This window comes from Diadema setosum, chromosome 1, assembly GCF_964275005.1.
Source record: "Diadema setosum chromosome 1, eeDiaSeto1, whole genome shotgun sequence".
NCBI lineage: Eukaryota > Metazoa > Echinodermata > Echinoidea > Diadematoida > Diadematidae > Diadema > Diadema setosum.
The window spans coordinates 6,962,786-6,988,510 of NC_092685.1; the positions used below are offsets into that span (position 1 = coordinate 6,962,786).

The window sequence follows — 25,725 nt, forward strand, 5'->3', positions numbered from 1 at the left end:
GTGTTAAATAAAATATTGCTATATGATGCCGATGATACAACTTATTCTTATTGTTTTCACATAAAAAAGTAAGTTTACTAAAGAAGTTGCGAATATAAGATTATGATATAGCATGGATTACATTTCGAAACAATGTGAGGAGATGCAGTGATCATGTCATCTCCTTTCCATCAGAAATTATTTTATTAATATCACTGAGTCGTGAAAACGTGTAAAATTTTTCAACTCCATAAATTCCTATTATTTTAAGCCTATAGGTCAGACTTTGATGACATCGCTACAGTTCTCTTTGTTTTGGTTTTAATCTACCAATATCACAAATAACTTGAACATGGTGTGGAATATTGCACTTTTAAAGTGAAAATTATTTTAAACGAGCAACCGTTGACGGAATCGTTGACAATGTGACAGAAATGTGAGAACAGAAGGTGATGACTGCGTGACAAAAGAGGATGCGTTCGCTTGTATCAGTACCGACTTTTGATGTCATCACGCTCTTAAAAACGGATGGATGGTATAGGGAGTGTAAGGATTAAATAAAATAATTGTTCTATTATTGCTTAATGGAAAGACGCGTGATCGATCTAAACACCTCTTTTTAATCTTTGAAATTAAGCTTCTTATACAGCATTTATTTGTCTTAAATTCTTATAATTTATTTCATACATTCAGGAATCAAGTTGCTCTATTGCTCACTTACGCACTAATAGCGATATTATACTCATCCACCAAATTGCCCGTGAATCAATCGGCAGAAAGTGCAATCAATCCTAAACAGAAACTTAAAACTCGTTTGCATATGATTGTTTACTAAATTGGAATTTATTTATAAAATCGTGCCATATATATTGACAACTTTGACCTGCTATATGTGTATAATATACTCACACTTAAATGATTGTTGTATTTTAAGTTTATAGAGTATACTACAATTTTCATTGGTATATTTTGTGTAATGTTATGAATTGTTTTGTAAAGCGCATTAAAATTCTTTTAAAGTCTGACACCATGTGCTATCAAAGACGTTGTATATAACCAGGTATTGACCCACCAACTGACATTAAGGCCCAGTATGCGAATTTACTTACACACGACGATCTTACACCCGTCTTATAGAATATCCTTATATTGTGAATGAATATGTTCAGAAAGGGAATGAAGGAATAAATTAATGAACTATGAACAAATCTTATCAGTTGATTGATTGATCATGATTAAACCAAAGGACACTTGTATGGCAAGATGTTCTATTGAACATGGCTCTCAGTCAACCAAACAAGCAAGCAAGCAACCAGCCAATCAGTCAGTCAATAAAACAAGCAACGGATTCATTTATCCATTTAGACGTAATTTTATCTCGCTGTCATTATAGAAAAATATAATACCTATACTATTTAAGCCTATGTGTTTCTATTAAGGCCTGCTATATACTATAAAGGCACCGCTCAAGTTGGTACAGTTTATCATGAGGGCGTAGGTGCAACAAGATATCAGTGAGAACTTTAAATACAAAAGTATCTCAAGAAAGTCCCTGTATCATCAGCAAAATACAATGCTTAATAGTTCACTTGAATGTAATTTGTGCATTCTGATTATTTGTGGTCCTTGTATGTTGTTCTACTCATTTCTTTTAATCTCATCATAATCATTGGCCACTGCGACATTTCATCAAGACGTCAGTGAGATACGATGTAGTCATTATGTAACTCAACTTTGCAGCAAACGTGTGCCGATGAGTCGCTATTTATATGTTTCAAACGAAAATCTTTACCACATAGGGCAATCCTTCAATACCAGATGAATTTGGGGGAAGCACGTAGATTATCATACTTATTTTGCCTCTCCTTTCTTTTTTTAAATGCCTCTCCATTCTTTTTTTCTTTTAAAGTCTATTTGCTTTCCATAGAGAGATAATGGTGATAATAGGCCTATTATTATATAGATATTTTTTTTTCCTTTCCGGAGGTGGGGGGGGGGGGGGGGGGGGGAGTGGGCACTCGGGGATCGGATGTAATAGCAAATCTCTGTCTTTTCCACTGGATTGATCAAGACTTAAATTTTTTCTCAAGGCGTTCAATTGCTACCTCTCTTGGAGGAGTCTGCGCCTTTGAATGTTTCTAAAACATATAAAACATGGCGCTATACACATGCTGCTCCAAGGGTCATCATCATCATCATCATCATCACCATCATCATGAAATTTTCTTTTGGTTAGTTACTGCTATTGTCTCCTTGGTGATTCCTGACATCAAGGAGACAAGTTGGATTCACACATACAGGAATATAATTTGATAAACTGTTCATCCAAGCGTTGCTAATTTATCTATGAGGGAGACACTCGTCTGGCTTCCTGTCTCATCGGATGCATGCCAATCTGCAGAATTGTTGTTTCGGAGTTCTGTTCCTGTTTCCCTGCTTCGTTTCTTCATGGAAGGGTTCATGGTTTCTTCAATCGTATTCACTGAAAATTGTCAAATACTTGATTGATGAGAAAACATTGTCTTCCACCACGTCAGCATGATGAATTTGTCTATACTGAGGCCTAACGGTGTATCGCGCAAAGTTGGTTCTTCCCGATAGACACCTTTTCTTCTTCTAAAATAATTTCTCTGTCGATCGCCCCCTTGCGAGTACACGAATGTTACGCTATACGATGTGTATAGCATAAAGCACAGATAAAGGATGACGTCATCCACAACATACACAGCTGTACTGTAGGAACCGAAAAAATACATGACTGCACCTAGCGGAGAAGTACGGGGCTTACGTGAGATTTTCGCACCGATTATCTGACGGAAACCGTCTATAGCCCAACAATCCAGGAAGACGAAAATTGTCCTGATTTCCTGCTTTCCTGTGCTGGCTCGTTTAAAGCGCCATACTCGTCGCAATTCTGGCCTCATCATCGGACTCGGATAGCGGTGGGTTGTCTCCGCCACCGGCAAAGAAACAACGCGTAGCCGCTGCCAGTGCAATGCAAACCAACGATGTTGATTCCTCGACGAGTACGGCGGCACACAATGGAGACACCAGCCCACACAGTAGTAACGCGAACGGGGCAGGCCCTGGCGGGGCCGCTGGAATCACTACCAACGGATCCTCGGCTTTTGCCGAGGAAGGTACAAGGAAAACGAGCGCAAATGAGCTCTCTCCATGCGACAGGGACATAGTTCGACTGATAGGACAACATCTGATGGGTCTTGGCTATACGTAAGTGCAGCTCATGCAGCCTAAGGCGTTGTTATGTGCATCTGAGGTGGTGAGGGTGAAATTGAGAGGAACAAGTCAAGACAAGTGAAGTGTTGTAAAATTAGTCCTAACCTGCCTAAACACTGCAAGCATAGCCGTATGACATGCCACTCATTTTTTTCCATCTCTAGGCCCTAAACACCATTGTGACTGTTTGAGTTTGCCAAATCTGTGAAAGCCCCCCCCCCCCACACACACACAAACATAACCTAGTAGTACAGCTGTAGATCTATACTTGGGTGACCCGCATCTCGTCATAAATTTAGTTAATGTTTGCGCATATCATGAATCACATTTCGCCATTGAAATTCTTTGAAATCCAATTCACATACAGGAAAAATGCTGAAAATTTCAATGGAATCACAAGTTCACTGATCGATATCGAAAATTTGCAGCTATCGTCATTAAACGCGAACGATGCGAAAAAGTTGTGTGCTAAGGAAGGGGCCCGCAACTCGTCACCCGCGCTCCCATAGGCAAAGCACGTAAAAGACGTGTGCGGGTGACCGTGATGCTCCCATAGACATACACGTGAAAGATGCGTGCGGGGACAGTGGTGATACTTATAACACGTATTCCGATTAAAATTTCAGATTTTCGCGAAAACTGTTCGGTTTTCACCACAATTTGCTTGGTTGTGGTAGCCCTGCCAAGTTTCAAGCGTACTGAACACAGTCCCAGACATAAATTTTTGTTTAGTGCGCTTAAAACAATTTTAAGCGGGGTGACGGTATTCGGGCCCCTGACGAGGTGCGGGCACCTCACTATACAGTGAATGCATGTCACAAGTTCCCACTTTACTGTCTCTACGTGACTCAGTTTCTTTGTTGGTCAAGTTTGAGCAACACCAACACTCGACACTAAACAGTCAATTATACTGAAATAATCAGCATCATTTACATTATGCTAGGTGTGAGTATAGGTTAGCTAAATAGAATGTTAAAATTTTACATCAGTCATGACAAGACGTGACAGACTAGACTCGATGTAGTCTATTTAAATATGAATAAAGACAGATATTTAAATATATACGACTCCAGCAGGGAGGTCAGATTGTGATATCTACCAGTGTCGTTACTGTGCACACCACTATTGCCAATTAATTTTATTCAGGCAGTGTATACAGCCATATCCAGCACCAAGCATGTAAGTCTTAATACTGGCTGGATACAGCCACACACATTTGACTGTTTCTGTGGTGATACATTGACACCCAATGTACATCATGCACAGTCTCCCTCAATTTTCCTGCTTTCAGTATTCTGAACAACATTATTTTCTAATAGTGGTTTTCAATCCATTTTCATCTGTTTTTTTTTTTTTTTTTTTTTTTTTTCTTCTGGTAACTCTAAGATGGATTTAAAATCACGCCTGAAGTTACAATTGATTGGAATTAATTGCAGGGTTCCATCTGCATATCAAACTCTACTACCACTGGCAGTACACATGTACATGTACTATAGCTGAACATGAGCATATCAAAGTGCGGAAAGCTAACCTTGTTATGTGTACAGGGCACGGGCATATCCACGCATGATATGCAGTATTCTGCCACCACCGCCGCCAGCTGTCCATCCTGAATTTGGGGTAGGAATAGGTGAGAGTGTGTGAGTGGACATGCAGTGCACTTGAAGGTATCATATTTACAATGGTGTAACATGCACGACATTGTGAATACATGAGAGTGGGCTGCATTTCCACTGACATCACAGACTAAAACCTGTGCATTATTTGCCCAGGTTATTTGCACGAGTTTTTAAATGGGACTCGTCCTCAAGGACTTAAAGGATCAGAATATACACTGTACCTCCTCTCTTTTAATGCTTGGACAAGAGTGGACTGGCAGTCTGTATCAGATCATGATTATTATTCTTTTTTTTTTTAGATGTTTTCATAGGGCATGGAGAGAGAGGGGGAAATATAATAATTGTGTTCGAGTGCTTAGAAATGGCAAGGGGACACACATGGAATTTTTTTGTCAAATGTTTTTGAACATAGATTTGTGAAGCATTGCAAAACATGCAAGTAAAAGGCCATAAACATGGGTATGTGTACATGTCATGCAATGTGTGAGTTATATGTTCTTGTATTGAGTTGCAGATCAGTTTTAAAACTGAAGGTGTATCATGAATCATCACTCACTTGTTTCTGCTTTTATTTATTTTTCACTACCCCCCCCCTTCCTCTTTCTCTCTGTGGTCATGTAAAGTACATGCATTGTGTGGTGAGAGCGTATGTTTAGCTACAAACATTTCAGGGGAAATCCATACAAATTGAATTGTTGGTCAAATTACTCAAGAGAAACCATCCAAAAAACAAAACAAAACAAAAACAAACTTGAAAATTAAACTCCATCTATAGCCTCTGTTGAGTGTCATGTGGAGTTCTGGTCATGAATGATCCCACTACAAGAACTTGTGTTTATTGTACTCTGAATGTACTAACAATGATGAGTATGTGGGATAATCTGTTATGAGTAGTGAATATGTGACCCGCTACAACAAAAGGATCCTAAAGTCGCTGACGGGCGAGCCAAGCATGGCCCAGAAAAATGCTATTTTCAGGCCTTTCCTTTGATCATTTAGCTTTGAAATTTCGGCACATGATAGAAGATACATTAGACTACAAGATTATGTTAAAAACAGAAATCTGAACGTTTTGACAGATTTTGGTGATCTGACTTCAAACTCGATTTCTCGGCTCACCCGTCAGCGACTTTAGGATCCTTTTGTTGTAGCGGGTCGCATATATACTGTAATCATTTCAAAGACAAAAACAACAGTGATAATTTTAATTTTGATAATAATGAAAATATTAAGAATGATAATCATAATCATTATGACTATTATCTTACATTATCATCATAATTATTATTATTCAGACCATTGCTGATGCAGGAGCAACTCTAGAACCAAAGCCACTAGTTTACATTGGGAACAGTGATTATATATAAAAAAAAAAAGATGTTCAAATTATCACATTTGATGCATACCTGTAGATCAGTTGTATCACAAAACACCCTACAGTTACAAAAATTTTGCAAGAAAGCTACAAATATAAGGAGATATCACTAATTTTCTCAATAAACTCCCGTGATGATGGTTCATTCCTGAAACTGTTTAAATAAAACTCCTGTTCACATTTTGTGCATTTACCAGTACCTAACATTGATTATACAATGTACATACTGATATACTAATTGACATTTTCATGTTGGTTATTCTTATCCCTAACTCAAATTTTAGAACTGTTTTGAAACACTATAAAGCTGTTTTTTTTTTTTTTTTTTCATCTTCAAATGTTAGCAAGGGGCATAAAACTGGTTCCTTGAATCACAGGTACTGTTTACCTTTGGGAGCAGTGATTTAAAGTTCAAGTTCAAGTTATCACATGTGATGCATGTACATGTACGTGTATATCAGTTGTTTCACAGAACATCCTACCATATAAAAAAATTGCAATAAAGCCTAAAATATAAGGAGATATAATATTTGTTTTTTGCACTAAACCATGACTGTAGACGGTTTAGTCTAGAGACAGTTTTATTATAACTATTGTTCACATTTTGTATAACAATACTTACAAATTGTAGCATTGATTATACTGAGAAACTTTTTTACAACCTATACAATGGTTGTTTCTATCCCTACAATTGTAACTCTCATTTTATAACTATTTTTAAGCACTAAAGCTGGGTTTTTGTTTCATCTGCAAATGGCAAATAATGCCTTTAATTAAGTTTCCATACTTTAAACTGTGAATCAATCATGAAATTACCTTGTACATGTATCATTACAAAATATACAACTAACTCTGACTTGGCAGTCTTTGCTTGATGGTGGTTTCCCTCCACCAATATGTGGGCCTCAACACCAAATACATGGCCACTTTTGTACCATGTGTCTTATGCGTTCTGCATGCTAGTAAATACCCCATCGTACTGTAAATTATCCAAGACACTTTTATGCAATTAAATTTGCACAACTTTGGCAGTTATGATGAGCTTTGGTTGTCCTTTATTTTTGTGAATGAGGGTATTTTGTTGTTGTTGCATACTTGAGGCCTTCCCTTAAAATTTGTGTATTTGTTATTTTCATACTAATTCAGTGGAGTGCAAATTCTACAAAAGTTTCCATGGTGCTTAATATTCTGTATCATGCAATTTTATGCCATGATGCATATTGCTGAAATGCAGGAACATGTACATACAACTAACTCACATTAGTCAAGTATTAAACCTCTCCTTGTTGTGAATTTATTGTGCACTGTAGATCCTAGGTGTCACATCATAAATTTGCAATGCCAAGCGCATGGTCACACTTGAAAAATGCTGTGTGAAGTAAAGTGAATTACCCACTCAATCACACATCCCATGGAGGATTTCTTTCTACTTCCTGCGAAGGGGATTTTCCTGGATAAGTCAATGGGAAGCCTTCATTTATTCCCTGCCAGTCACCCCAAATTTGATATCGCTGACATGGGGTTTGACCCCATTCTACAATGTGATGTTAATTAGCGGTTAGCTTTTATCTTGTCTGGGATGTCAGTATATTTCCCTTGTACAATGTACTTGTACAGTATGGCTTCACTGCATTACTCAGATGCCACAAGCAGCTAACATGTAGACTCAGTATTTCTTGAGAATGCATTATATTCCATAGATCTCTATGATACACACAGTAACTGTTTCATGTAGTAAATGTATTAAAAGTGTTCAGGAGTACACATACTGATGGTAAAGTTTGCATGGTGTGTGGAGAGCAGGTTTTGATGAAAATCAAAATGTGTGATTTTTTTTTTTTTTTGCATTGATTTGAGACTATATGTTGTTTTTGCATATGAATAGGTCTTTTATTTTTGATAAACATTTAATTCAATTTACAATGAGCAGCTCAAATTTATGTGCACATGGTAATGTTAAGTGCAATATATTTTTTCAAGAGCATGACAGTATCTAGTGCATATCAGGTCTACATGTAGTGATACATTGTCTTACATTTGAATGGTAAAAAAAACCCAACAACAGCATGCTTTTGTTTGGGAAAAAAGCAAAATACAGGTGAGCTCTGTAGTGACTTGTACACAATGTTGCAGACTTAAATGAAATGCATGAAGTGGAACATGTGTACATCTAGGCAGTTGATAAGTTGATCATCAAACTATGACTACACTGCTGCCAAAAAATGTTGTGTAATCTTGCAAATTATGTTTGTACTTTTATGGCAAATCAAAGAGAAGAACATCTCTGATGAAAAGGTGTGACAGAGTACTGCCCTGTGTTCACACTCCACAGCTCCAGGATGACAATGCACTATGGTTTTATAGACAGTATTAGAGTGCTTGTAAACATAGCATCCCCATTACGTAGGAGAAGAGCCATTGCCCTGTGTATGTTACTCACCAGCCAGTGATACACAGTGTACATACCAACAATAATCCATGATGATAAACATTTTTTCTTCTGTCTTTCTTCCCGAGGTCTTCATGTACCATTTTTTTTTTTCAGTGTAATCTCCTTTGTGTGGAATTGAAAAGCCAGCCCGAGGCAGTGTGACTACTGACTACTGACTACTGGTCTGGATACCGTGATTCTTCATGAAAACAAAAGAAATCATGAATTCTGCTCCTTTGTTCAGTGCAATGTTGTACAAAATCCAGAAGATTTTATGTTGGCAGACCCTGTTTTTTATGGCACAGCTATGCGAAAATGTGACTGTATGACTTTGTAAAAACAGAAACTACATTATATACTTTCAATCATAGGAAGGTCCAACATTGCCTTTAGTAAACAAGTTTGTTTCCCTTCTCCCCCCCCCCCCCCCCCCAAATTGGTAGCAAATATTTAAGCATTACATGTTAAATAATCTTTACACAATGACACTGTGATGTAAAACAAATACATACAAGCCGTACGGGAATCAACGAAGATCAAATACTCAAACATGGTCTGCATGACTTATGTGTGCAAACCTGCAGCTCATAATACATATGGCTGATATAACCTATAAGTTTCCGCATATATTGAAACGTGTATGCACATACAATAGTAGTAGAAATGCAGCAAGCTTGGCTTCAAATCTACTGCAGACAGTTTTCATTTCCAAGAGTTTAGTTTCATTCTCTGCACAGCCTTGGCCAGCCTTATCTTGCACTCACTGGGAGACCTCTAGTGAGCAGAGATGTGACGCCTGAGTGATGAAATGCCAGGTTTTTGAATGTGTCCTCATGATCAAACTTGGCAGCCAAGCTGGTATGACTCAGTCCACCTGGGCAGAGTTCATTTCAGGCGGGGAGGCCAGTCTCTTCCTCCCCCTCCCCCCCCCCCCCCACCCCAATTTAAGAAGAAAAAATAAATGCACTAAAGATTCAAACCAGAATTCAATTTGGGAACAGGTCAATGCCCCACCCATGGTAACTTTGCATCATGTATTACTGTATGCCACCTGTTTGTGTATGATGTCAATGAATTCCCAAATGATGATGGTTCCATGAAGACTGATTCTATCATTCCCATTGGCCACTTTACCTCAAATGATATTAAAGGTACTTTCACAGTAGTTGTTATGAGGGGGTAGATTATTCAACCAATTAGTCTAACCTGGACAGGAACATCTGTGGCCTGGAAAGTGACCCACAAACTCCATTCGTTTGTGGTGTTTTCTTTGTGTTGTTTTGGTAGCAAGTGAAGTGGGTGCACTATACATCTAGGTTAAACATCGGCCAAGATACATTGTAACATTTTCCTTCCTCTGAGACCAGCAGGCTGCGTTAACAATCCTGAGAAATCTTTAGGCGTGTCTTCATCAGCCCGAAGTTTAAACTAGCGGGATATTTTGTGGTCTTGGAAAATAGCCCGATACTGTGAATGTGCATCTTCATCAGCTCAAGACAGCCCGCTTGGGGAAATTAGCCCGAAATTTGATGCATGCGCACTTTGCATCATTACTCTGCTTCGCTCACAGTTCGAAAGTAGATTTCCCGCGCAAAATCTTCTATATATCACCGTATGTATGATACTACAACCAGGGAGGTGAGCAGTACAGCATATATATTCTCTCCAAAGGGATATCAATAACGCTACTCTTTCTTCTGTTCAGTGACACATCTTATGAAATTAACAATTTGCAGAGTTTAAACGCTTCAAAAAATACACACAGTCTGCAATGATCTTCAGCTTAGGTAGAACTGACCAGACGAAGAAGTACAAACAATGATGAATCAGCCAGCATGCACGGTACAGAGTTCGAAAAAGATGTCAACAACGGCCTAGCACGCACATGTGTGTACGTACACAGTCACTATTTAAACTTGTACCGCGCTTTCCAATAATTCCCCACAGCCAGCTGGCTAACCGGAATCGTGGAGGGATCGAGAAAATTTTGGGCTGATGGAGACGCACCCAAAATAGCGCGCTAGTTCACGAACTAGACCAAGATTTTGGGGAAAATTTTCCCGATCAAATAGCGTGTTATTTGTGTCTTCACTACACAGATAGCGCGCTATTTTGACAGCGGGCTAGTTTGGTAACCGCAAGATAGCGCGCTATTTTGAAACTTCGGGCTGATGAAGACAGGCCTACTGCTGGTGATGTCAGCCCTGTGCCTCTGGGAAAGGATAAAATTCATCTCTAGGCAGCTGATATCATTAGGTTTTAGAAGTCACCTGGATCGAGAAAAGGAAATAAAATATGGGTATGTAAGGTTAGAAGGATAGATCTTGTTTAGCAACTGGTCATACTGAAATCTAACTGTATCAAAAGAGAATGTTTCCCATCCTGTTGTCATACCATACGCTTTGCACAGAGGGTAAGGACTCACTGTATCCAGGTCAGAGTTTTATGGTCTCCATGCTGCGGTCGTATCACAGTGTGGTTGAAGCAGTCATGCTGTATATTTCTAATAAGCATTGAGAGAATATAAGTAGGCCTATATGTATGCATTTGAGATACCTTCTAGTGACTTTCAAGTGTATTTTCACCCCCACAAAAATACCTTACCCCTAGTTTCTACAGCATCTCATGAAACGTCCGATGTACATGAACTCAAAACTTTTCATTGTGCTGTAAGAACTTTTATCCCAGAATTGTCAGTAGAAATCAAGGAGTGTTTTAGAGTGCAGTATTGAGACAACATCCTGATTTGATTCTTGAACAGAAGTACTGTATGGTTATCAATCAAAGCTGCTGCTGCAATTTATCTGTGTATTTTGACTTGTGTTCTCATTCAAAAGACAATATTAAAGCAATATTGTAATAGTTCAGCTAATGCCCATTGATGCAGAACATGGTTCTGTGTTCAGCCAGGATTTACTGCATGTACATGTGTAAAGAGTCAGCAGATATACTGGAGTAGCAGGTATGAGGTAATTTTAGGGAATGCATTGAGTGAGGGACACTGAAAATGTCATTCATTCATTCATTCATTCATTCATTCATTTACTTGGCAAAATATAAAATGATACAAGTCGTAACAGAGAAGCAGTTATAACATTCAGGGCCAGGTCTCCTGAAAAGTAAAATGTGCGTGTAGTTGGAGCCCTTGTTTAAAAAAAAGAAAAAAAGAAAAAAAAAATGAATAAATAAAAAATGAATAAATCTATACAAAGAATGAGCAATGTTATCAAACTTACATAGTGGCAGTCCAGACAAGTGTTTTCTAGACAATCTATCATTTTAAAGTTCAAATGCATACAATCTGCAAAAGCTTGTAACGAGATCCCCAATTAATCAATTGATTAATTGACTTCAGAAATCATACCAGGAACTCATGGTGTATATTGTTGTTTTTTTCTGCCATATGACATGAGAAGCTAATGCAGACAATGAAAATGTTTTGTGCTGAAGTTACAGTTTTCCTTAAAGCAACAATTCATCGTTTATGAAATAATCTCCCAGGAATGATTGCGATCCCTTCTTTCTCAAGCCGTATGGTATACTGCCCTGGATTGCTGTGCCAGTGGTAACTGTGTGCAGTTATATAAGGAGTACTTAATAGGATGGCAAATATTTGGTTGTCATTGAATGCCCAGTTTCGGATGTAGGTTTTGTGCAATTTCCTGATATGAGTGGAAGGCTAGATAATTATGGACCTATCATGTGGTGCAAAGTTTAGCTAATACCTGAGCAATATGGAGAAACTTGGGTACCAGGGGTGAAAAAACAATACTGTAAAAGTGGATATTTTCGCGCGACGAATTTTTCGCACTAGGACGGGTAAGAAGAGTTTCGCATGTTTTTACTCGGGGGAATCAAGACATCACGCACAGGAACATACACACTTGTATGGCAAACAAAAATATTCGCATGCTTTTATTTTCGCGCTAGTTTCTGGTTGCGCGAAATGCACGAAAATTTTAACACCACGAAAAGTGTCGCTTTTACAGTAAATAGTTCAGCAAACACATTCACAGCCTCTATCCTTTCCTTGAAAAAATAATGAATAATGGGAACATGAAGAAATACACATACAAATACACGTAAAGTGTGAAATCAGAATGGATTAAACACTCAATACCTGGTAAAGTGGTAGGCCCTATGTTTTCTGACATTGTTTTATTTGGAATAATTGTTCTTCAAGTACGCTTTTTTTTTTTTTTTTTTTTTTTACAATGGGCAGTATTTGATAAAATGCTTCTTGCTACCTACTGTTGGGCAAATACAGTCTCCAAAATCAGCATCAACATGTCTTGAATATTGAACTGTGAATATATAGCATGGAAAAGAGAATATGGCACTGGTGTGGAAGCATATTGCAAAGTGGTCTCTTTCTTTTGTTCTTCTCTTTAAAAAAACAGAAATGTTTTATTGTGTACCTCCTGACATAGATATACAATGGTGCCTGACAGGTATTTCATCCTAGGATTGGCTATTCAGCAAAACATGTTACCAGGTTAACTTGAGAATGATGCACAATATCTTGATAAAAATCTGTAAAATGTGTTTATGAACAGTCTAAGAATAGATATGGCCTGATTAGATATTTGGTTTTATGAGGTTGAAGCCTTCTGAATGTCACGGGGTGAATATAAAAGGCCAGATGAGATATTCCAAGTTACAATGCATACAATCTATGGCACATAATGAAATATTTAATCACCTCTTATAAAATTCTATCATTTAAGATGTATGTATGCAGTTTTCTTTTTTTAATTATAGAAATATCAAAGAACCCAATCAAATTATGAATTTGATAATATTTCCTTCTTTACTGAATATTAAGAATTGTAGAGTGTAGAATGAATATTGCACAGATAATACAACTGTATCTTAGAATGCCGCCTGGTTTCAATTTGTGAGTGTCATTGGGCTTTATTTTTAAGAGAATAGCCATAAAGCCAAACAATTGTAAATCCGTGATAAAGTCACATATTGACTAGTCATGTGATACCATCACAGGCAAATCCTTTGTGCACACAATGCACACTAGTATGCCTACTCAATGGGATGTGACGTTATGCTGACCAGTTCCTCACCAAAGATTCTGACATGCTGAGCCAATTCCTGGGACTGTTTGACCTAGCCAAGGCACAAAGGGAGCTGGGACAGACGGAGAATGAACTGATTACTCACAAATCCACAAATACCTTTTGTCCCCACCATTGCAAGAAAATTGGGCTAGTTGTTATCTCAAAACCAAACCCGCAGACAAAGTTGTCCAGAGTCCAAGAAACCTTGTTGTCACATTTAACCCTATCAGTGCCATTTTCAGCTACATAGTATGAGACAGCAGTGGTGCATAGTGCTCAGAGGTTGCATGTTAACTGCTCTAAGATTTTACACAAAGCAAAAACATTCTGATTCATCAACCTAATTCTGCAGGGTGCTTGAAACTGATATTTCTCTAGGCACTCAGTGGATGGAGTGGATTAGACAGCATCTAAATAAATAAGAAGAGAAAAATGATTGCCAAAGGTTTAAAGCAGTTTGCCAAAACATTCACAAGATTTGCATCAGTATGAGTATAAAGCTAGTTAGCAGCAAATCTTGTAAACACACTCAGTGGGTATTGTATTTTCAGATGAGAATCAGAAGGTAGTGAGTATAATACAATTTTAGACAGTCAGATGAGGAAATGTTCTTCTGCTTCCAAACTGGTAACATGTGTACCGGTACTATGAAATGTTTGAAACAGCCCTCTTTTGTTTTTTAGTGTCCTTCTGATTCACATTGATCTCTTTTCAGGTACACATGGTCTCATATCACTTTTTCCTGAAGAAAATGTGACGTTTCAAACTTCCATGTTTATTTTATGTTCAATTTGTTTAAAACTCTTATCACTGTGTTTTGTCTGATGTTAGATCTCTAGATGCATAGAAGTTGCCTTGAATATGGTATAGAACTGCACATTAGAATTCTAGTGTATCAAGATATTCCTAGTAAGAGAGGTGATTGTTAAATGTCAGTGAGTTAACAAAACAGTGAACATTGTGTTTTGGGGGTATCTCAGTATACAGTATGTTTCCGAGCTGGATTGTTATCTGTGTGGTTTCCTCTTCTACATGTGAAGGTCACTAAGTTTATGTCCTCTCAAGAGAGTAAGCATATTTTCTGTGACACTGATGGAGATACTTGTATATTATCTAGATACAGTTGAACCTCTATTATCCGGCCTCCCTTTATCCGTATCTCTCTATTATCCGGACGCAATCTCGCCGTGATTTTTTTAAAATAATTACGGGAAGAAAGGGGGATTCCCAACTCCTTGAGAACTCCTACCCAAACACACATGAATTACATATTACTTCCAATATGATTAACATACATTGCATCAAATTTCCTTCCAAATTGCTTACCTTCAGACATTTCAACATCCCGAAACATCCCCAAATGTAACAATGAAAAGGTTGCAGTATACACATTACTACATGTGGTACTACAATGGGCTACATCAGTACATGTGTATATGTACATGTATAAAGCATTGAGTCTCCCGTATCCGGCCAAATCCCTTATCCGGATGAGCCCCGGTCCCGACTTGTCCGGATACGAGAGGTTCAACTGTAATAAAATCTTTTATACGTGTTCAAAGACAGGGCAAATTGAATCAAAATATGTCTTTGTTGTTGACTATTCTTGTATGCAGGGTGAGGAATATGAAGAGGAAGAATCATGAAGATATAGTCACTTGACTACATTGTACAATGGGATGCTATTGACCTCTCCAAAAGATGCTGTGATGGACAAAATATTTAATACTCTAAACATCATAACTTTATACTACATGTACATGTCTGTTCTTTTGTCTAGTATAAACAGATCTGCTCTTGTATACTGTTTTTTTGTTTTTGTTTTTTGTTTTGGTCAAAGATGACATTCTTTAAATATGAAGATAAATTTTCTTCATTTTTGTAGCCGCATATTCACTATAATTTATTCTTTTTCTTTGACAATATGACTTACAGGAAGACCATAAAAGACAACATTCTTGTGACGGTGAATTTTCCTCTTTACAAAAAAAGAAAAAGGTTGGAGCTGTATTTTCGTTATGATTTATTCTTTTCCTTTGACAATATGACTTGCAGGAAGACCGTTGAGCTGCTCATGCGAGAGTCCGGCTGTCGACTGGAGCACGATTCTGCAGCCAAGTTCAGGTCACATGTCATGACAGGTGAATTTAGCAAGGTGAGTATTCAGATGCCTCCCTCACATTTTGTGGATCATATTCTATTCTTATACTGTTTCCTCTAGCATAGATATGTGTTTGTCTTGTTCTCGATTTCTGATTGATGTCTTATTTCTCTCGCGCTTTCCATCCATCCCCTCGCCCATGGAAGATTAAATCCGGCAAGGACACAGAGGTTGTCTGTGGGGGGTGGGGGACTTTTTTATGGCGGATGGTGCTTGTGATATGATAGTTTTACAGATGCAACCAAAAATTAATTTTGTAATGCCACTGTGTAGCATAGTGAAACATCAGTGCATATCAGTGGTGTGAGATACTGTACATTGTGAGGTAAACAAGCTAGATGATGGTAAATATTTGTTATTCATACCTTATTTTAGGTCTATTCATTAATGCACACAACAGGAACGCTCTGTCACAGTGGCCTGTATTTTCCAAGTTGGAATAAAGTGTAGAGCCATTGTCTTCGAAGAGAATATTGATATATCCTTTTCCATTCTTTATATTGTTTGTTTGTTCATTTTTCATCTGTGAAGATGACTGGATAGCCCATATTCAGCTATGTTAAGCTGGTCTTCCATGGGGTCCAGTTGGATATGAGGTGGGACCACTTCACCGGGTTAAACACCCTGCTCTTTGCGATGAATGAATGAAGCGGGTTCTTTTACGTGCATGAGTTGTTACTCTCTCATACATGGGACCTCCATTTTATGTCCTATCTGAGGGACAGAGTGTTTTGCCTCTTGCTAGAGGGGACGGTATGCTTACACACAACATTGCTCAGTCCAGACTCGGGTTCGAACCCAGGCCGTGTGATCGTGAGGCAGACGCGCTACCGACTGAGCCAACTCACCGCCTCACAACTCACTATTCATTGTTTTGTTTTTGTTTTCATTTTGATTCAAACCGTGATCTCCAAATCAAGGTTTAAAGCATAGAATTCATCCACCTAAATGCAGCCAAAGCATCATAAAGGTACAGCAATGAGATTAAATATTTCTTGCAGTCCTGCCTGATATGATATTTCAGAGTTTAGCATTCTTCATTTGTCAAATTGTTGCATGAATTGTATGTCAAGATTAACAAGAATGTGCATTTGTGTGGAAGTGGATCTGAGGCTGGAACCACATCATGTATGTGGACTCATGATTCAGTAAAGGTTCTGAAATCGTCCAAGAGCATTCGATGGATTGCTGGGTTTATTTTTTATGCCTCCCAAACAAAGTTTTGCCAGAGGCATAATGTTGTCAGGTTGTCTGTGTGTCCATCTGTCTGTAATGGATTTTGTGGAGAATATACTGTAACTTAACCATGTGAGGTATCCAGATGAAACCTGGCATATTATACATGTACAGCTGTATCCGTATGTATACGATTATGAGTGGATGAAGTTGTGCCCATCAGCTTGTAGGCTCACACACACGAACACACACACGCACACACACACACACATACTCAAGGTCAAAGGTCTTAGGTCATGGTCAAATCATAAAATGTCAGTAATTTCCGTATATATCTCCGCAATACTTAAAGTTACTTTCATAAAACTTGCTGTATACATGTATATCAGATAAAGATTCTCTGTCATAGTTGAAGCCATGAAGGTCAAAGGTCAAATGTAAATCGAAAATGCTAAAATTTCACCTTTTCCCTCCATATCTGTAAAATGGCTCAAGGTATCTTCAGGAAAGATGTTACATATTGCCTGACATTGATTCTCTTCAGAAGTTTGTGGTCAAAGGTCATGGGTCTAATGTCTGGTTGAAATGCTGAAATTATACTGTGTAAAACTGAAATTACACTGTTTTCTCCATGCCTTGGAAATGACTCACATTACACTTGATTAAACTTGATAATCATGCATTATTACCACACAATGATTCCATAGAGAAACACCTATAGTGTAGGCCATGGGATTAAAGGTCAAGTGAATATACTGTTATTTCACTATTTTTTCAGTATTTTGAAAATGGCTGAAAGTATTGGAATGAAAATTTGTGCATATAGTACCAGATAGTGATTTTATTTGCCAGTCATGTAAAACTGCCATCTCACATTGGCAAGATACGTGTACAATAGACCAACAGTACATGTATTTGGAGAATAATGCGATATATAGCAGAGGCATATCAGCTGCCAGAGCGACATTTCTAGGTTTTTATTCCATTTTTATAAATACAATGTATTTCGGCTGCATGCAGCACACGTCTGTCAGTGACTGGGTTGAAAACCATCTGCTGCTGCTGATGTCATTCCATGTACCCGTCTTCTTGCCTTGAATGCATGTCATTACTGTCTTTTCACGTAATGCCAACAACATTAGGACATGACGGTGTGCGTGTGCTCGGCATTTCTGATGGAGGGGGCAAGATTCCGAATTCAGCTCAGACACGTGTCTGCGCTCAGGAAGTGTCGCATATGATAATCTGTTCTCGAATGTACATTGTCAAATGCTGCATGTATGTATAATATATCCCCAGCTTGACTGGTGACTTGCTCCTTATGGGAAAACATTCCTTCTGTTAGTATTGGTTGTACAGTAGCTCACTCTGTGGAATTCTTCAGGTTGGATTTTTTTTTTTATGTTTATGAAATAACCATCTAGTATACTAATTCATGTGTTGAGACAACGTGATTATAGTTTGAGGAAACCAAAATATTATGCTAAATTTTTAATTCGGTGTCCACTGTCATTTGCAGCATGAGTAGATATCACAAGACATTAGCCAACTTGTAATAGCTAGAAGCAAGACAAAATTGCCTTGACATACTGTAGATTAAAAAAAATGAACAAACATTAATTGTAGCTGTGAATTTATAAATGCGTATATCAACTACATGTATCATTAAAGGGGGGGGGGGGGCGACATTTCAAACTTAGTTCAGCAAACCATTGTCTGTGGCTGCATTCGTTACAGGGATCGTATAGTTTTGGTTGAGACCTAATTTCAAGTTTCTAACAATTTTTTTTTGGTGAGATAATGAGAAACCTCTTATGAAGTATGAAAGAGCGTGTAATTCCATGAGGAATTTAACGTTTATTTGATGAAAATTGGTTTTGAAATGGCTGAGATATCCAAAACAGAGCGATTCTAACAAAGTGTGGGACCCACCTTTTATTACGATAGCTTTGTTTTACTTTGTTTTTGGATGTTTCAGTCATTCCAAATCAGATTTCCATCAAATACAAACTTTGAATTCCTCTTAAAATGGTATGCTCTGTACTATTTCATAAGTGTTTTCTTGGTATCTCGCTTAAAAGCCCAATTCTCATCTCCACCAATACTGTACCATCCGTTTAACACTATTTTCATACCAGCATTTCAAGCAATGGGCAGCTCAGTTTGTGCAGACAATTATGCTCATTATAATTTATAGCACAATTACATCTATAGTGTAAAAGTGAATAGAGTTCAGCTCAGGAAGCTTCTTTTTAGAAGGGTAATATTATGAACGTCACCCAGATATGAGAGATTTGTGCATGACCATATGATACATGCGTACATACTGTATCCTGACTGTAAAACAAGGAATGTTCGCATGCATTTTGAGTTTGTAAATTTCGCGAGAGCCGTAGATTTGTGAAATTAAAATGCACATGAAAGTTCTTGTCTACACTGTACGCATTGAATGTTAGGGGCAACTCACGAAAATTTCATCCCGCGTAAAAGGCCGTCGCCTCTAGTTTGCGAAAATTTCATGCCGCGATAATATTGTGTTTACAGTATATGAAATGCCCTTATATAGGATATTAGTCTTGTTTTTGTTTATTGGGAAGTCCAGACCATTTCACAAGTGGCTGAATTTGTGATTGTGAGTACATTATTTTATAAAATGGGTTCAAAAATGTAGCCCATTGGAAGCGCTCAAATGAGTCATGTGTGCCGGCATTAATTTCTCACTAACATTCACGGCCTGACGTCACAATGTTTACACTAGCAGTGTGCGCTACTATACGCGCTGTCAATCCTGTAAACAACTTCTAGTTCGGGCTGCCGGCCGGCCTTTCTTGTGTGCATAACATGTGTGGTGTACAATGTATATTATACGTACAGTACTTACATGTGCGGGATTTCCGAGTGCGACGTGCGTAATATGTTTGGGACGAACATCTTCGGACATCTTGACTTTTTATGTAGCTGACTGGTATTGACCCACAAAGGTACGTGAAAAATGCTCTTAGTTTTCGACCCATTCTATAAAACAAATGATGCACAGGATTATTTCGTGGCGTTAGTGGAGATGCAGCTCACTCTCGGGTATTTACAATGTAGTGCAACATGCACTCGGCTTCGCCTCGTGCATGTTTCACAATTGTAAATACCTCAAGTGCGCTATATCTCCACTAACGCACTCTATCCTGTGCATCATTTGTATAATAACACACCTTTTCATGTACTGTTTGCTGTGCACCAGCACATGTATGAGTGTGCATTGCATTCAAGTTGGGATGAAATCTAATATTTCTGCATGTTCTTAAATTCACGAATAGCACCTGACTCATGAAATTCGTAATGATAAGCAAAAACCACTCAGCAAAATAAAGTATTTTAATAATGGTGTATACAGTATCCCGTATGTATTACAGACCAAATGCAATTTCACCCTGTGATATGGGCAGTAGACTGCCTTTCTACAGTCATTCAAGGCAAGGGGTATCATTATCTTCTGAACTTCACCAAGAAAACTTTGGATAAGATACTGTTATTTGAGTGCAGGAGTGCTACAACTATGTATAAAGTTCAAACGCCTATCAGGTTCTCAACTTATGATTTAGTCTGGCCTGTCGATATTTTTCTATGTGTGACTGACGTACGCACTGAATGTTTCATGAAACTGAAATGGCAAGCATGATTCTGACAACAGATTTGCTGTATCCAATCACCAAGACTCTTTGAGATCACTGTGAAACACTTCAGAACATGTAAGAATGTAGCAGTTGCTCAGCAGAAGGGAAGGGACTGAAGATCAGTGGTAAATGCATGAGGAAGTAGCATAGATCTCTGTAAAAAAATAAAAATTTGCATGCCTGAATGAAGGACAGGTACAACACTATCATAAATTTAGCTATCCAGAGTGCTCTGTTTTGATTCACTATGAATATCTTGATGTTTCTAATTGTAACTCAACTTTCACAAGATGATGATTTACTGTTGATCTCGCACATAGTTCTGAATGCCCTGCTAAGTACTATACATCCTGTATTCTATTCAATTAGTTTGCAAGCTCAAGTACTGATGTGGCTACCGTACCATAAGTACAATTGGCATAATGTTGGGTAGTGCTGTCCAGTTCTCCCCCTGACCAGGGAGGCTCTGACACTGTAGTGATAGTGCTGTGTACACTGTGTATGGGAAAGGAGGTCAGTCATCAGTAGCTGAAAGCAATCAGCTGTGTGCTGCTTTGTGTGTGCAGTGTTGCAACAACAAACCATACTGGATGAATGGCTTTGTGCACGCAGCGTATGACTTGCCCACTGAATATCCGTATGATCACACTGTACTGTCAAGCCAGGGATTGTGTGGAAAAAAACACCCTGTCACAGGTTTGTGTAGGGGCACAGTATTTTCGATTGTTACAATGCACTGCTATTCCAGGGTTGTACATTATCAAAAACACTGTCTCAAATTTGTTTGAGAGAACAGATTCTTCAAAAGTTTATGTGAAGGAGCACACTAGGTCTTTTTTCCCCATTTGTTATATCGTTTGTTTGTTTTTGTTTGTTTGTTTTTTTTTGGGGGGGGGGGAGGGGAGGTGGTAAGAGGTCACCTAGTGTTGGTACTTCCTTTCATGTGATGATCAGCTCAGTCAGGGAGAGATTCAGCGTTTTAGGTGCCAGTAAATGAATATAAGGTTTTTACCCAGCTCTGAAGAACCATAGAAAATGAGCTTGCAGGGTAATACTCTGAGGAGGTCTCCTTCAACATTATCTAGGAGGTCCCTGGGAATGCATCTCTGTCATTTTGTGTTTGGCTGCATGTGTGTGTGTGTGTTTTCCAAGAGTGACAAATATGCCATACCACTTTCCACGGGTTCTTTTGAAATCTAGATGTATTTACATGGATTAGGACAGAGAAACATCATTTCTAAATGTTGTTTGTTTCCTACTCTGATTAGAGATACAATGCAAAATATATGCCGATACTCCAAGACCTTTGATCTTACCAAGAATACATTATACAGGAAAATAGGTCAATTTCAAGGCGATGCAACAGGCCTATGTGTTTTTGTTATACACCTGTACAGTAGTCGTACGTGCCCGTGCTTGCCAGACTGAATTGTCTGTGTGGCTGAATCTGGTCATTAGGCCATCGTTTAAGGAGCAGCGATGAAGACTAGCGTGAGGACTATTGCGATTGGATTAGAGTTGATGTTTTCTCCCTTCACTGATGCAGGAATGTGTGTGTGCATGTAATAGAATAGTGGGGATACAGTGTAGGTCAAACGGGCAATGCACAAAGCACACCTACCGTACAGCGGCAGACAGTCAAATTGCGTTTGAGTCATGCCTTGTTAGCCACGGGATGATGTCAGGCCTGGTCATATTCCAAGCCCAGCGGGCGTTGAAGGGGGAAGGATTGTGTAAAATCATGCTTTCTGCAGCTATGTAACAGATACGGTACTAGTCGAGCGACTCGTATGCTAAGAAGAGCAGGGAGCTGAAATCATATTTGAATGCGTGCTCTAGGGTCATGGGAAGAATCTGTTTGTATGGTCTGTTTCAAAAGCAAAATACATCTTATTCATTTCTTAGGTTATTTGTTAAGTCATTTCTTTTTATTGTTATGGTTGGCTTATAAACAGTGTGTAATTGATATTACTCAGCTTATTTTGCTCAAATTCAGTTTGATGTGATGATAATGATGATAACAATAATAACATGAAACATTATTATTTAAGATTTGTTCAATGTAAGGATTTCAATTCTTTCTCATTCAAATTATGACAAGACAAAAAGAGAGAAATTTCCATTATGATGGGAAGTATTCATGATGGAGCAAACAGTGAGTGAAACCACAGTGAAATCAGACATGAAAGAAAGAAAAAAAAATGGTCTTCTAACATTATTATCAGAATATCATGCAACACCTTGTCCAATATAGGCCAAGATTGATCACATGGCTATGATGCCAGTTGTATTCATCATTACAATTCACAAGTTACGTATTGTCCTCTGAAAATCAGGAGAGCTTTATTGCAGTTTTGTTTTGGTTTTGGTTTTTTTATGAGGGGAGTGGGTATTGAGTTACATGTATTGGTATTATGTTGTAGAGCTTGATCTCCTTTGCAATGTGGTGTCAATTTTACATGATTTCCATTTTCAGTAAAATGCTGAAAACTTCAAACCACAAGAGTGCTATTTTACCCTTTATTTAGAACAGTGCGTATAAATCTCCCCACTTTTCATAAAGTGAACTTCTTAATCCATGAAAATTGATTGTTGAACGTTTTTATAATATACGCTCAAATCTTAGAATGCAATAGCCCCCTTCTGGTTCTCAGATGACAATATGTACAATTGTACCTTGAATCAAAATAAAGGAGATGCACACATACACACACACACCCACACACAAATGATGATGTATCCTATGTTTGTGTGAAATCAATGACATGAGGGGTGGAAGTCCCAGACATTTCGAGAGCAGACTCATGTAGTGATCCTTGGAGAAAGTGATATAAAATATTGATATTCCTGTATCTTCAAATGAATATCATGCAATTACTGTCATAATCTGACATAAAACAATATTTCTTATGTACGTACTTTGTATTGTATAGAAGACAATGTATCTTGTACATCACCATGCGGATATTGTTACTAAAAGTGATTTTTAGCTTTGTCAGACTTGGCCAAATGATGTGTGCTCTATTCCGTGTCCTGCTGCTTTCATTTGAAATAACTTTCTCTGTGAATTAAGTACCAATATGTAGGCCTATTGCTGTAATATTTGATACATCACCCAATGTGCTGCAGCACAAAAAAGTTTGATTTGTTTGCATTTCATTGCCACAAGGTTACATGTTTGCATATTATGACAAGTTCTTCCTGAATGTGTCTTTTCCCCAGGTAACAAGAACATGAGCAATCAACTTCCATTGTCTCATCATACTTTCATGTTTGGCTTACAGCAAGGGTTATCCCTCCCCCTCCCCCTCCCCCATATATTTTGGCCTCTGTCAAGGTGAAGTCTACCCCCACCCTCCTCTCTCCTTCTTCCTTTTTTTCCTGACTGCAGGTCTTTATTAGGTGATCCGAGTATCCTTCGGATCACCTTCTGTATCTGTACTGATTCTTTATTTCTGGACAAAAGTTGTGCAGAGATTAACTCAGAAAGTCCTCTGCCTATCAATTTCAAAATTATACCATATATGTATCATGTCACAAAGACGACAGATTTTGTAAAATCATTGTGATCAATGGACCGTGACGTCACTATGACGTCATTATATGAAAGCACATTTTCATTAATATCTCATTAATGGAATGGAATTTTTCTATGAAATTTACGTCACACATAGTTCAAATCAAGCGCACTCTACACATTTTCTCAAATTTCAGTTTACACTTAAACCGTGCGCGTACGCGCACGTTAAAATGTTGACATGCTCCAATCGAGCTCAATTTTTTTTTGCACACGTTTCAGATCATTTGGAGCATTTTTTGAAAAATTGAAAAAATTGGACGGACGCGTACGCGCGCGCACATATACGCACGCACAGCTCATATGCAATAGAAATTTCCCGTTTTTTTACACTCATCAGATGACTGAAATGTCAAGGAATATTTCTACCAAGTTTCAAGTCGATCCGACTCAATATGACGTCATACGGGCCCGTCAAAGTTGAAATTCCGCGCGCGCGTCAATGGCGATATACAGTGCAACTATGCCAAAAAACTGCCAATTTTAAATCCGATTTTACTCGTCAGGATGGACGGTGAACCCCCATTTTCTGTACATATTTTGAAAGCTGATGAGTTGTACATGTCATTTCATGGGTTGGCAATGCTGACAAAATGATTAAAAGATATCAAATTTCTTAATAAAGTAAAAAAAAGTAAATCTTCAAAATGACGTCATCAAATTTCAAGTTCATTCGAGCGTATCTCACTAATCCTTTGTCAATTTTCACCAAGATTTCAGTATGTTGTAGCTTATTAAATCCTCTTTCATTAACGTAATAACGGTATTTTGATTAGATGACGGCATCACCTCGTAAAAATGGATTGAATGTAATCTTGTCAAATTTGATCAGTTTACGTGTTAACTCTATGGGAGTGCAGTTTTTATGGAAATGAAAATTGACATGACTATCTTTATCGAGCACTAGCTCACTTATGCTTCGGTGAATTTCTCCCAGATTTTAGTATGTTGTAGCTGAGACTTTGCGCTATCGTAAGTGTGCCCTTCGTTTTTTCATACGATGTCTGCATCACGTCAAAACACTTGGTTGAAATTAAAGCTTATCTTCGATGTATTGAAGTATTTCTTTCTTTCTGCAACTTTCTTTGCAATAACTCAAGAAAAACGGCCTCTATCACTTCCATATTTTGCACATGTTTAGTTCATGTGACGTGAATTATTTCATAAAATAACAACTACTTGATCGGACACCATCTTGGGTATGTAAATTAGGGTCAAAGGTCATAAGTGTTTCACCCTGTATCTTAGTGAATACATGTCCTATCTTTCCCATATTTTGCACACGCAAAGACCATGTTACAAGGATCATTTCACAAAATAACTACTTTTTACTCAGATGCCATCTTGTCTGTACAAATTGAGGTCAAAGTCATATGTACTTCTTTTTGTATCTTCGTTATGACGTGTTATCTCTATGGGAGGGAATTTTT

General features: G+C 38.1%; 1 protein-coding gene across 1 annotated transcript in view; it reads left to right on the top strand.

Moving 5' to 3' along the window:
• The first annotated feature begins 2,729 nt into the window (after positions 1-2,729).
• Positions 2,730-25,725, top strand: part of LOC140226309 (WD repeat-containing protein 26-like) — a 48,615-nt gene continuing 25,619 nt past the window's right edge. Inside the window, exons 1-2 of the mRNA XM_072306807.1 lie at positions 2,730-3,210; positions 15,769-15,868. Of these exons, the coding sequence (XP_072162908.1) occupies positions 2,975-3,210; positions 15,769-15,868 (336 nt within the window). The 5' untranslated portion in view covers positions 2,730-2,974. The remainder of the gene's footprint in view (positions 3,211-15,768; positions 15,869-25,725) is intronic.